At 34.5% G+C, this 14,956-nt stretch overlaps 2 protein-coding genes across 2 annotated transcripts; one reads left to right on the forward strand and one right to left on the reverse strand.

Moving 5' to 3' along the window:
* Window positions 1–254: 254 nt before the first annotated feature.
* Window positions 255–5,601, reverse strand: LOC134274413 (glycoprotein 3-alpha-L-fucosyltransferase A-like). Its single transcript, XM_062756707.1, has 3 exons — window positions 5,436–5,601; window positions 3,803–4,986; window positions 255–382 (listed from the first exon to the last, which is right to left on the reverse strand). Exons 2-3 carry the CDS (start codon window positions 4,973–4,975, stop codon window positions 338–340), a joined length of 1,218 nt encoding a protein of 405 aa, XP_062612691.1. The 5' UTR covers window positions 4,976–4,986; window positions 5,436–5,601; the 3' UTR covers window positions 255–337.
* Window positions 5,602–11,977: 6,376 nt separating this feature from the next.
* LOC134274402 (tripartite motif-containing protein 3-like) lies at window positions 11,978–12,763 on the forward strand. Its single transcript, XM_062756688.1, has one exon. It carries the CDS (start codon window positions 11,978–11,980, stop codon window positions 12,761–12,763), a length of 786 nt encoding a protein of 261 aa, XP_062612672.1.
* The last annotated feature ends 2,193 nt before the right edge of the window (window positions 12,764–14,956 follow it).

Genomic DNA, 14,956 nt, shown 5'->3' on the forward strand with positions numbered 1-14,956 from the left:
TACGGTTGTGAAACATAGATTATCGCGTTAACTATGGTTTACAGATGTGAAATATAGATTAACGTTGTTAACTATAGTTTACGGTTTGTAAACCATAGTTTACAGTCGATAAACCTAGTTTATCGATTGTGAAACTATGATTATCCCATTTTTGTGAATTTGGCGTGCCATATACTTAAGTACAGAATATTAATATACACAATATAAAAAAAATCATATTTAATAAATCAAAGAATGGCAAAAATATAGCACCATGAAATTAAATACAGTAGGATTGATATAGCCTAAGGTATTGGGCTTGAACACAAGTAGACACTCTGGACGGTCGTGTAAATTGTCACATGAAATAATTCTTTATTCTTCGAGTTATCACGCTGGTGATCTGAAAAGAGAAAGGAAATTGTAAATACTGTAATCATTATGCTCGAAGTAATTAGTACCACATTTTAAACTGCTCAAAAGTACCCTTCAAACTATAAAAGACCAAAAAGATTATAACTAGGTTCATTTTTAGCTCACCTGAGCCGAAGGCTCAAGTGAGCTTTTCTGATCAAAATTTGTCCGTTGTCTGTCGTTGTTGTTGTCGTTGTCGTCGTCGTAGTCGTTGTAAACTTTTCACATTTTCATCTTCTTCTCAAGAACCACTGGGCCAATTTCAACCAAACTTGGCACAAAGTATCCTTGGGTGAAGGGGATTCAAGTTTGTTCAAATGAAGGGCAACGCCCTTTTCCAAGGGGAGATAATCATGAATTTATTAAAAATTAATGGCATTTTTAAAAAATCTTCTTTTCCAGAACCGCTGGGCCAGGAAAGATGAAACTCATGTGGAAGCATCCTCAGGTAGTGTAGATTCAAGTTTGTTCAAATCATGACCCCCGGGGCAAGGGTGGGGCCAAAATGGCCGACCCAAGTTTTACATAGAAATATATAGGAAAAATCTTTAAAAATCTTCTTCTCAAGAACCACTGGGCCAGGAAAAATGAAACTCATGTGGAATCATCCTCATGTAGTGTAGATTCAAATTTGTTCAAATCATGACCCCCGGGGCAAGGGTGGCGCCAAAATGGCCGACCCTAGTTTTACATAGGAATTTATAGGGAAAATCTTTAAAAAATCTTCTTCTCCAGAACCACTGGGCCAGGAAAGATGAAACTCATGTGGAATCATCCTCGGATAGTGTAGATTCAAGTTAGTTCAAATCATGACCCCCGGGGCAAGGGTGGGGCCAAAATGGCCGACATAAGTTTTACATAGGAATATATAGGAAAGATCTTTTAAAATCTTCTTCTCAAGAACCACTGGGCTAGGAAAGATGAAACTCATGTGGAATCATCCTCGGATAGTGTAGATTTAAGTTTGTTCAAAGCATGACCCCTGGGGCAAGGGTGGGGCCAAAATGGCCGTCCCAAGTTTAACATTGGAATATATAAGAAAAATCTTTAAGAATCTTCCTCTCAAGAACCACTGAGCCAGGAAAAATAAAACTCATGTGGAATCATCCTCAGGTAGTGTAGATTCAAGTTTGTTCAAATCATGACCCCTGGGGCAAGGTTGGGGCCAAAATGGCCGACCCTAGTTTTACATAGGAATATATAAGAAAAATCTTTAAAAATCTTCTTCTCCAGAACCACTGAGACAGGAAAGATGAAACTCATGTGGAATCATCCCCAGGTAGTGTAGATTCAAGTTTGTTCAAATCATGACCCCTGGGGCAAGGGTGGGGCCAAAATGGCCGACCCGAGTTTTACATAGGAATATATAGGAAATATCTTTAAAAATCCTTCTCCAGAACCACTGGGCCAGGAAAGATGAAATTCATGTGGAATCATCCTCAGGTAGTGTAGATTCAAGTTTGTTCAAATCATGACCCCCAGGGCAAGGGTGGGGCCAAAATGGCCGACCTAAGTTTTACTCTAAAGGGATATGTAGAGAAACCTTTTAAAATCTTCTTTTCAAGTACTTCAAAGCTATGATTAGTGATATATATATGGAATCATCCTCAGGTAGTGTAGATTCTAATTTGTTCAAATGATGAACGCCTGGAGGGGGGGGGATAAATTCAAGCCTGATGTGCTCAGGTGAGCGCTGTGGCCCCTGGGCCTCTTGTTTTGTAAGGCAGAGTGACCGAGTTTGATTCCAGCAAGTCCAGGACAATGATCTAGTAAAGGGGGGATGGGTGGCGGGTGGGAAAAACCCTAGATCGAACCAAATTGAAGACTGAAGAACCCTCTCTACACTGCACACTAAAGAGTTCTGATTCTATGGTATTATTTAGCAGTTAGAGTGATCTGCCCTTCGATCTAAATTCTAAAAAATAGAAATGTTTCACAATTTGTAATCAATTCAAGTATTCTTAACATTTTAAAAGGCCAAAATAAATTAATTGAACATGTTATTTACATGTACTTTCTCCGTGAAAGTAAACAACAGTGATTTCTCTTCACTTAAATTGTGCTGTGTTTGATTATTTTCCTGGGGTAAATGCCACGTACTATATAGTGAAAATTAATTAAAAAAGCTTAATATTAACACCTTTATAGAATATATTTTCTCAATCTCCAAAAAACATTTTGCACTAGTGTAGAGAGGGTCCTTAAAGGACAAGGTATGGTAACGGTCGAATCTGGCCCCTTATTTGATGTAAATAAGCAGAACTCAGTTAAACTTGTGATAATTTGTAGTTAAGAACATAAAATGATGCTTGTTTTAAAACCAGCACTAAATTTGATTCAAAGCTTACACAGAGGCCACAAGAGGGCGCGGAAGAGGGACGTTTTCCAGAATTTTCTCATTTCTGTTGGAATTTTGTTAAATTTGAGATAGTTTTCACTTCGGAAAACATACATGTAGAGCACTAGCTTGCCTATCTGATGTTTTTGTACATAAGATGCATCTAATATAACTGTATGATATATGTAAATTTTACAGATAAGCAAGCTTGTGCTTATGGTTTTCTGAAACAAAATGTGCGATGAAATCAATGAAAATTTGCATAAAAATGAGAAAATTCAAAAATTGACATATTTTCTGACCTTCCTGTGACCTTTGTGTATCCCATAACTAAGAACAAATACTAGTATTAATTTTCTATCATGGGCGACGACAGGTTTTTATTGATAAACTGTTCTTTCATTCTAAAAGACAGCCTAAATCGGGGGCCAGAAGTGAGTCTTAGCCAATCTTGTCCTTTCTGTTTGAATATATATATTTTGCCATTACAAAATTCTACAGCAAACATGTGTCACTGACATGGAGACATGTAGAGGACCTGTAACATCAAGTTTTAAGGCATTGACACGTAATTCAAAATTTTGGCATTTTCTGTCCACAATGTCATTAACCGCTTTGAATTTCATTTTAGCTCTTCCTGTACTGTCACCCAAATGTTTTCTATTGTCTGAAAATCTTCTTAAACCTTCTTAACATGTTCTGAAATACATGTACTACATTCGACTTTAATAATCATAATAGAATTCGAAAATCTGTTGAATTGACAATCTAATACAATATTTACAAAGATGGGCTTAATGTATTACCGCCTTTCGAAACAAAATTTACAGTTATTTCCAACCCATTAATCGAGTCTTCATTAATATTGAATTCTGATTTTCCATTACTGTGAAATATTCAAAATCAATGGTGAATAATGTACACTATTCCTCTTTTGTACTACCGGTATAAACTGGGATTTTTGGACTAAAGTGTATAGTAAAATTACACCCCAATATGGTAGTACCAGATAAAAACGACAAACAAACATAAAATAAAACTATATCATTGTAAATAAGAAATAAATCATACCGTCCATTCGCGACAAGTGTCGTCTGACCACCAACTTTGATAATCAACAACTTGTGCAGGAATTGAGTCGTTGTGTAAAGCTTTACATAAATAACAGAACTGATTCCACATGGTACCGCCATGGACGATATAATGTGTCTTGTGCCAGTCGAAATAACTATTATACGCTGTGTCATTTTTATCAAGATAATCCAGATAGTTTGCTAAATCATGCATGCTTTTAAAATCGTATACATTGATATAGGATTTTGGCGGAGCATCGTCAGGGACCTGTTCAGGGATCCAGTTGACAATGGGAATGTTTTCCCAGGATAGAGTGTTCCAAAATTTCTCGGAAATATATCCCTTGCAATTGCTGTTTTCAAATGTGATTGTAAACTTATAAGGTTTTAACATTTCAGAACAAGTACTGTTTCTAGGACACGTGAGGTTTCCACATCTCCCGTACATGTCTATGGGTGTGTATTGCTTTAATTTTGTAACAAAACTAAATCTTCCTGCGTCATCAACGCAATTACTTATCATTGCATAAGACATTTTAGTTTTGCCTTGAGCATAATTCTTATTGGCAAGTGCTTTTTTATTTTTCTCGGCAGCATTTCTATTCAATGGAGCCGCATGGCCATACGGAGCAAAAACTGTTGCATCTTTCCGGAAAGATAAGGTCCAGTTGAAAGCATATCTGGAGTATATAAAGCTTCTTCCGGTATAGTGTAAATGGGGAGGTGGTTCGGCAGAATAAACGACCCACACTTGGTGAGGGGCTCGATAGGTCGGGGGAGTTTCCCACACATACATGTCCAGAAGATGGAAAACAACAGCATCGACATCTTTAATGGCTGCTCTATCAGTTGTGACGGAACACTTGAAATCACACGAAGTGTTCAGAATTTCTCTTACATGTTTGACCCAGTTATAGTCAAAATGAAATTTCGTCCACAACAGTATGCGTTTTTCTGTCCTGTTCACCGAGTATTTCTGTTCGAACACGAACACATATGGTTGAGATCCTTTGTAGGTTATATGGTATTGCACTGGAAGCTTTGCAGAGTAAACATAAAGAAATGACGTCATCAGAAAGCTCATACCCACGGCTAAAATCACTTTGTTGTGAAGACATGTGTACAGGATATTGTAAACTTTCTTCCTCCAGTTCGGACAAGCCTTTTCCATTCCGTTATTATCTGGTAAAACAATAAGTTACATTGATCAATGCACTCAGATTTTAATTCTCCTTTTTTTCAAATATAGCACAGTTTCAAAAGTTCTAGAAAATAAAGTTGTTTTCAACTAATTGCCAAAATTTTTGGACTTTTCTATATATTTTTAATTCAGTTTAAGGAATCCCTCTGCATTATTATTACATATAAATAAAGCTTGATTCTTATCCGGGTTGTGCAAAGGTAAACAGTCATGTATTAAGTCTACAGAAATTAAATCCCCCCATGATTACACCTTAAAGTTATGTAATTAAGAATCTTCAGATGTTACATTTAGACGAAAGCCCTCACACTTCATACTTCGCATATCGACTTATGAATTAAATAAATGTATAATAATAGCCTGATAGTAAACACCACGTACCGATTCAACAAACACTTTAAAGCTGTATCAATTTTCGATTTGTCCTTACCAATGGATGTGATAAACCTTCCTCGATTGTGTCAATTCTTGCGAAATCTCCAATTTCAAAAACACGGAGAGCTTACACTAGGGATTTTCTCTCAGCATTGTCCAAATATATGGCGAGGATATTTAAAAGCCCAGACTCGTCAAACTGGTCAAACAATGCCAATCATTTATATCACTCTATAGTCAATAATGATTTAATTGAACTTCTCTATTGTTCTCATTAATTACCCGGAGTTCACCTTGCAGGACGTTTCCTCATGAATGGAGTTATGGAAAATGTCTCTTGTATTGATATTTCATCATTGATCAAATGTATGAATAGAAAAGTAAATACATGTATGAATTACACTAATGTAAGGTTTCTTGAACCGAAAATGGAAAAAAACCCCAACCAAGCTTAAATTCACTCCATTAATCGAAGGTGTGAGAAATCTCTTAACTCTTGACGAGGTCGAAATCCTATGGACAAGCTGTGAAGAGATGACACCTGCTGTGGCCATTTAATCAAAGTGAACTTCATTCGTAATAATTGACATTCTGAACTATCATATATTGATATCAATTATTTACGGATCGGTTGAGTATTTGATGATTTTTTTATTTACGAATCTTATCGAATCCTTACATTTGTCAGTTGTGTATTAAATAAATTCGATGAAAGGATCTCTCCTTTTTATGAATATCATGCAGTATAATTTATATTTTGTTCATTTGTGCATTATATAATATTTTATTAATTCTGTTGAGGACATTCATTTTTAACATCTTTTCCTTAGGCCATCTTTAAAAAAATGTTTGGTCGCTCCTCTCCCGGCCGGTTAACTAGGAAACGCCCGACTCAAAACTTTTTTTTTGCATTCCAGGATACGATATATATGTATTTTTTTTAATGAGGCCTAACTGTTGCTGACTAATCATTTCATATTTGTCTATTCACAGGAGTCTGAAGTTTTAGAATATCTTTGTATTGTTTAAATGGAAAAAAAAATCGTTATACAAGTTGCTTATATTTGCAAAGTTTGACTTAAGTGTTCTAGTCCGACTGTGTCGCACTTCTGTCGTATTTATGGGTGTATTTCATTCTCAAAGCGAGGTAACTAGGGTAGAAATCTATGCAAATAGAAATATCCTCAAATATTAAAGAATAAAAATGTTGGTTTAGTACGTTGAACATTTGAGAGGTTCATTTTATATTGCTGTACTATTCCTCAAAAGAAAAAAGTTGAAGAAGTACCAGTTATAATGATATATTTGTGTATTTTTGTACATTTTGCATTGAAAAACACGCATTTTTCATTAAATGTTATTTTTTCAAAAACACCTAGCAATATCTTCTGATTTTTTTTGCCCAAGAACATCAGATAGTACTTTAATTTTAGATTAAGAATGTCTTGAAGAATTCCCGTACGTTACATATACACTGAACCAAACTTCTAAGTGTTCACCTAACATTTTTGAAGTTTTAAAGAACAAATGTGAACAATAAATAATTTCTTTATTTCTTGGTTAATGATGCATATTTAAGTTCGATGTTGCGTAAATTTCATGTAAGTATCTCGTAAGAATTTTAAGCAAAGTGTCAAGGAAATGGTGTACCCTCAAAATGAAAATTCACTCAAAAAAATCTCGATTATGTAAAACCCACTACTCGATCTAATTACTACAAGAAAATCTTTATTGTTGGATATCATGTACCCCTGAAAAGGAGATTGACCCATCTGCTGCCAAACCATCTTCGCTAGCCAAGGGTGACGATCCGCTCCGTCCATCTGTCACACTTTTCCCATGAACTCCTACATTTTACACAGTGGACCAAACATCTTTTGGGAGATGGTAGGTAGTGTCATGTAGACGTGCAGTAAGAGTTAGAGGAGAGGAGCGGATCGTCACCCTTGGCTAGCGAAGATGCTGCCAAACCTACATGTACTGCATAGATCTTACCAAACCATTGAAACTTTGAGAAAAAGGGGGGGGGGGGGGGGCTTTGACATTTCTTTTAAAATCCCAAATGTGTTCCATGGGATTCAGATCCGGAAATTTGACAGTGTATCGTCACACAAATGCCTTTTGGTCATTATCCTTGGGTTTTTAGCACGTTAGTTATCCGCTTTAAGGATAATTCAAACTGTTTGAGCTGATATAAAACTACCACGAGCACCGATTTCTTATCATATCCGTACGACTGAAATTATTTGTTTCCATGTTTCTAACATTTTTTCAGGACACTTTAACACTCTTTTAACCTGGTGTGACGCGATTTTCTCATCAGAAGAAGATCAAGGTCACTTCCGGTGTGATTAAAATTTGTCAAAAACTTTCAAATTTTGATAAATTAGTGATGAAAAATTATCACAGCCTATAGAAAAATGTGTTTAAATGGGTTTTGATACTGTTTGACAATTTTTAAAAGTAATATGAAGTACAATTAAGCACTAATATAAAAGTTAGTGAAACGTGGTGCAAAGATGGTCAATATAGCAACATTCCAACGGCTCTATCTTCTATCTCAATTGTCATTTAACCAATGTTTTGTGTTTTTTAGTGAAACCAGTTTTTAAAATTTGATAATGATCTCAAAAAGATGCTTATTACACAAAACACATGCCGCAAAGTACAAATTTATTGTTTTTAAGCTTCGTCACGGAACATTGGTTTTCATCGGTGATATCGAATTTTCTCTGTACATTTGTTTAGAAGACTTAATTGTTGATATGAAAATATCATACCATTCTATAAAGTAGTTTTTAAATAGAGACATTTATTAAAGTGAACACTTAGAAGTTTTGTTAAGTGTATGACCTTGACCTACCTGCATATTGATTTGGCAAGGGATGCATATATCATAGACCTATCACATTTCTGAAAATCTCAAATACACCGAGTTACAATAAAAATATGGGAATTATAATTACTAGTATCATAATTAACTGTACATCTATATCTATTTTATATAATTTTTACATAGGTGAGATCTACCCAAAGTTTGCTTGTGTGTTGTGAGGTGTGTTATATTTGTATTGTTTCATCATGTATATTATTAATAACATTAAATTTCTTGACCAGAGTGGTCAACATGTTTGGTCATTTTTCTAGAACATTCTTAAATTCTGTGTATGTCCAGATTGTTCCAGTAATATCATGTTTTAACAACTTCTAGAATATTCTAGATTTATGATACTGTATAAATACCCCGTCCATTCAATGCATAGATATACTATTGTCGTATAAGCACCATTGAGGTATAACTGGGATATATTTTCACTGGGACATTGTGTGCAGCAACGGACACTCTGATGTATGCATTTTTAGATTCTTGCTAAGTTTGTACTTTATGATTTGTATATATTACTGTAAATAAATTATTGTTAAGTTTAAACTGTGTGATTGATCTTTGCTGGCATTTAGGGTTATTCTGACCAATAACAGACTCTGATGTATGTATTTTTAGATTCTTGCTAAGTTTGTACTTTATGATTTGTATATATTACTGTAAATAAATTATTGTTAAGTTTAAACTGTGTGATCGATCTTTGCTGGCATTTAGGGTTATTCTGACCCATAACATTGTGTTTTGCATTCATTTCATCATTGAACTGAGTAAACATTCAGGTTGAAATAATGATGAGTATATATGTCATTACAAAATAAATGGGGCACCAAACAGGGTATTGTCCGTTAGGCTTTAGATTATTTTGATAACTGCCCTGAAGACAGAGTTGAAGTATTTTACAGTCTTCGGACTATGCACTTCCTCTCCATTGTGATTGGAAGAAATTGTATGATGCAAAAATTGACAATTATTTCATTGGTTGAAATGCTGTTTAAGACATTTTCTGATGTTCTTATTTTCTATCGTTGAAAAATTACAAAAATGAACAGTGTATATTCACTGAAGTTTATTCTAAATAACATGCTAGTTTTTTAGTAGCAATTACGTGTACTAAAAAGTTTATTTTCATAGAAAACGGAAGTGATCTTTATTGCACACAAACTTTACAGCTTGTATGCATTCTTTTCCTCCTGTTTTAATATTGGCAGCACTCGACAAACCACGGAGGTTACGAAGAAAACCGTGCGCCTGGTTAACTTTTCACTCGGTAGTTGGTAAGACTATATATAATGTCAGTAAAATGCTAATGAAGAAATACAAAGCCAAGAAATTCTCAGCAATAATACTGGCTGATAGGTGTAGACTAGTTTACTGTTTAAGTTTGTTGCTAAAGACGGTAAGCTTTAGGAAAAACTCTACTTGTACTGACATTTCCTCTACATCTAATGAAGAAATAAAAAGCCAAGAAATTCTCAGCAATAATACTGGCTGATAGGTGTAGGTTAGTTTACTGTTTAAGTTTGTTGCTAAAGACGGTAAGCTTTAGGAAAAACTCTACTTGTACTGAAATTTCCTATACATCTAATCGGTACATGGTGGTCACGGCAGGTTTGATCGGTCAATAGGGCATTTTTATCCCTATTAGGCACCTGATTCCACCTCTGAGTTTTCCAGGGGTCCGTATTTAATGCCCTGTTTACATATTTATGTACTAGTAGTTTTTCAGATCGAACACTGGCTGTTCGTTATCTTCACCTTTCACATTTTTCTATAAAATTATGATAAATGTAATGTAGCGTCCTATTTCTATGAGTGAAAAACATTCTTGCAAGGGACGTAAAGCAACAACTAATCATTTTTTAATCAATCAAAATAACATTAATCAAACTGAAGAATCCTAATATCATGTGGATTCAAGTTTGTTGTGAATACAACCCCTTGATGTTACATGTAGGCCAAGGCTTAAATAAGGGTAACATTTTTCAGAAGGGAAACATTTTTTTCTTATAAATCTGATGATGGAAGAACATGGACGCAGATACAGATATGAGTACTGTGAACAATGGTCATTTTGTTCAATTTTCTTCTCAGAATTTGTATGTGTAAAATTATAGTGCTGCAAATATCACGTTCTAGTCCTTCACAAAAACCACATTATGATCACGTGGTGCTTCTTTTAGATTTCTGAATTGTTTATACTGCATGTACATTATCAACTTTAACAACACACTAAATGAATTTGTAACTTCCTGCCTTGTATTATAATATTATGAGATATGTACTTTATTGAATAAATGACCTTTTCACACAATATGGGTATTGTGTCTAATTTTCGCAAAACAAGCTCGGACTCTGGCTGGATATAATAATTCATTAGTACTTGGTTGGCATAAACAACATTATGATCACGTGGTGCTTCTTTAAGATTTCTGAATTGTTTATACTGCATGTACATTATCTACTTTAACAACACACTAAATGAATTTGTAACTTCCTGCCTTGTATATTAAGTGTTTAAGTGAGGCTTTAGGATTGATTGTTGGAAAATAAACACGTACATGTAGGAGAGACATTTTCTATTGTTCTTTGACTGCAAAAAGGTATTTAACTTATATAATGATTTATTCAAAATATAAAAATAGAATAAGTAATAGTTTTGTGCAATTCTTTGTGTGATAATTCCTCATTTACTTAAAATAATTTCCAATACGTAATTAACCACCAAAAACTTACATTTTTTTCTTAGAAACTAAATAAAAAAAATTAAATTAGCTTTATTTTGTTAAATTAAAAAAAAATGTTTTCTTAGGTTAAATGCTAGAATGGCTTGCCAAAAAACGGAAACGGACATTGGTTTTGCACAGGATTTGATCACCTGCAGCTTGTGCCAAAATAAGGTAGATTTCTTCTGTAACTCGTGTAAGGTACGACTTTGTTGTGCTTGCGTTGGGAATCATATGATTTCTACCTCCTCAGAGAATCACGATCTAGTGAAATATTCTCTAAAATACGAAGCATTGCAAAGTCCACTGTGTCCGACTCACATTCATCAAAAGTGTGGAATATACTGTAAGCAATGTGAAACTCCTGCGTGCGATAAATGTGTTGTTTCAACTGTCCACAAAAACCATGACTTTGTAGAAATGAAGGATGTTTATGAAGCAAAGAAAAAAATTATCAAACAAGACACAACAATTTTAAAAGAGCATATTGCCCCAGAATATGAAAAAATTGTTAATCAGATAGCGGAGTGGATAAAGGCATTACCAGATGACAAAGTAGTCTTGAAATCATTCGTGCATATGAGAGGTAGAGAATTGCATGAATTTGTCGACAAAGTTGTCAATGAATGCATCAAAGATATTGATGATATGGAACAACAAAATGCAGAAAAGTTGAAGAAAAATTTAAACGATTTCAAAAGCAAAATTGGGACTATACATCAAACCATTAGAGAAAACGTCACACTTTTACAATCATGGGATTCTGAACTTCTCCATTATTATTCAAATGTCGATCAATATAGAAATGTATCTTCATTTCCCGATGATATATACAATATGGAATTTGTTGGGGGTACACTTGACGGAAAGGATCTCTCGAAATTGTTAGGTGATCTTAGGATTTCCAAAGTAAAACAATTCCAAGAAAATATTACATGTACCAGATCAGAAATTGAACGGTCGCTTCGAAATATATCTTTGAAAATCCTCATGGAAGAACCAGAAATCATCGCCTATATTTCAACAGAATATGAATCGCTGCATGACATTGCTTGTCTAGAAAATGGACAGGCTTGGGTAAATGGTGGAGGAATAATGACAAGACTAGATATAAAGGGAAATGTACTTGAAAAAATTAGCACAGCTAATAAATGTCCCGCGAATGGACTAGCTGTCAACGATGATGGAGAATTATTGTATTCAGATTACAATGAAGAAAAAATATATCTGGTAAAACATGGAAAACCCAGAACTCTGAATAAAACGCAATGGGGACCAGGCGGAATCTGTTTGAGTGGATCCGGAAAAATCATGGCTGTTACATGTGAAGAGAGAAGGAGATTATTTCAAGTCGAAGTCTTTGACGGGAAGAACGGAGGTTACATCAAACGATTTGAACTCTTGGAACTTAAAGGAGGTCGTTATCTTACATTTTACATTGCAGAAAATATAAATCGCGATATATGCATTGCAGACCTAAACGCCAAAATCGTTGTTGTTTTTAACCGAGATGGCAACCTTCGTTTTCACTACAGAGGGAGAAACCTTCTTCAAAATTTTGATCCACATTACATCGCAACAGATAGTCAGGGACATATTCTTGTTTCTGATAATGGAAATCGTTGTGTCCATATTCTTAGCTCAGATGGAGAATTAATCTCTGTCCTAGATAAGCTTGGATTAGAAGATCCACGCGGAATTAGCATTGATAAAGAAGACAAACTATGGGTTATTGAAAAATCAGGAAGGATTAAAGTCATACAATATTTGAAATAAAAAGCAATATAGTGGAGCATACGATCTGTCAATAACCATCGTTATAAATAATGTGGATAACTGTAGTATACATATCTTGAATCCTGAGTGAATACGAGAACAGTTTGTCGTTAACTGTCATATAGGGTCCACATCCGCTGCAAACAACGTACACTTCTCTGTCACGACACATCGTCCCAGGGACACGTACTTCAATTTCACTCCATGTATCTTAAAAATGCATGATTATTTCTCTTTTTCTTCTCTTAAGACTGAGCTCGTGATTTTTTTAACATGCTTTGTTTGTAAAAAGGTGCATCAATGAGATTTGTATTTTCAAACATCAGTGCATAGCAAGTGACGGGTTTATTCTAAATTGTACAAACAAATTTATATACAAGCATTGCGATTTTCAGATAACTGCTTTTTATGGGAGTGGGAGGGGTGTTGTATTCACCGTGAAATAAATTCTATATTCAACTACTATACATTGAATTTTCTGTTTATCACATTTTCTTTTTTTTTCCCATGCCTTAATTAAAAATTAAATCTATATTCATGTGTACAAGTGAAAAAATATAAAAATCGTTTGTGCCATTTATAAAATCTTTTATAACATTTAAATGATGCCATTGGGCAATTGAAGAAGAAATTGTTTCTGCTCAACACTCAAATTAATATGTGGAGCAAATATCTAGTTTAATTAAGGATTTTTTTTAAGTTTTGTGTGATTCATTGGTGTGTAAATCACACAGACTTGTCTCGTAAGCATATTTCAAAGCGCGCTAGCGCTTCATGAAAAATATGCCTACGTGCAAGTCTTGTGGGACTTTGATCTCTCGTCAAGATAGATAGGAGTACTGTGCAACAATAAATTCGAGAAGTGGTGTTGTTCATCAAATGAGGATACCTGAAAATTCCAGGGAATTTTTGGAAAATTTGAAATCACAGAATTTTACTATCCCTCTACGATAAACAAAGTCCACGCTTTTTGATGTATAGGTGATATCTGCTTTTTCAATACTATGGAACTCGTATTTACTTACATTGTCCTTAATCTTTTGCTTTATTTTGTAAAAAAAAAACATTCTGATTGTACACACAAATACTCTGAAGTTGATATTTAAAAATGCTCGAGTTTATATGATTGTCAATAGCTATGTGGGTTTTTGCAGAGCAGTCTTCCGACAATCTGTATCGGTATCCCTTGAGTACCAATTGCGCCCTGTTATTAGCAGACCTATTTTTGTATTCACATGCAGCAGAAAGTATCCAAAAGCTTAAATACGTGAAAAGAAGAAAACACTTGCTTATATTTAGATATGTCGACGTAATGTTAATATACAAATATGGACTCAATGTAGGTCAATATGCATTTATAATGACCCAGGGTGAGAGATATTGACCGAAGATACATGGAGTATATCGACCGAGGGCGCTAGCCCTCGGTCGATATACTCCATGTATCTTCGGTCAATATCTGTCACCATGGGTCATTATAAATGCATATTGACCTACATTGAGTCCATATTTATTATATTATAATAATATTTTCCCAATTTTTTCAATACATTGTTTATCTTCCTAATGTTTACAGAGATAGTATTAACCATAAATAAGTTGAATTTAAATGTTTAAGAATTAATTGAATGTTACTCAGAGAAACTTGTTTTCGTAATAAATTTTAACCCATAGCAGAGTCATAATGCAAGATATCTATCTCCGAATAACACAGAGTCCCCCCTCCCCCAGATTGAGAATCGCACTCGTTTACACTTGCAGAGGAAATTAAATGCACAGACAAACTATAAATACCTATGTCTTCTACGATAAGATACAACCATACATGACACACTCGTATTTTCTGAAGTCTCCGTAATCGCGTAAACAGCGTCAAAACTCTGCTTGCCGAGTGGAAAAGTAGAATTCAACCATGAAATGGTACGTGCTAAGTATTCCCGAAAAATGTTCATAGATATCCTTGTAATTGTTTTGTATTCTCAGCCTCAGAATTCTTTACTATATCTTTTAAAATTTTCCTCACCTACAACTTGCAAATTGCGAACTTCCATGTTTGTCTAAAGCGAAAGTGAAAACGAGGCAGCTCGTGCAAGTCATTATTCGCGTTCAGCGGTCATTATTTAAAAATGATTACTTCGTATTGACCAATCAGATTACCAGATTTCACAAAGTTATATAATATTTAATAATAAT

Source organism: Saccostrea cucullata, unplaced genomic scaffold (genome assembly GCF_032062105.1).
Source record: "Saccostrea cucullata isolate Sc308-1 unplaced genomic scaffold, CSIRO_AGI_Scuc_v1 ctg796, whole genome shotgun sequence".
NCBI classification, from domain to species: domain Eukaryota; kingdom Metazoa; phylum Mollusca; class Bivalvia; order Ostreida; family Ostreidae; genus Saccostrea; species Saccostrea cuccullata.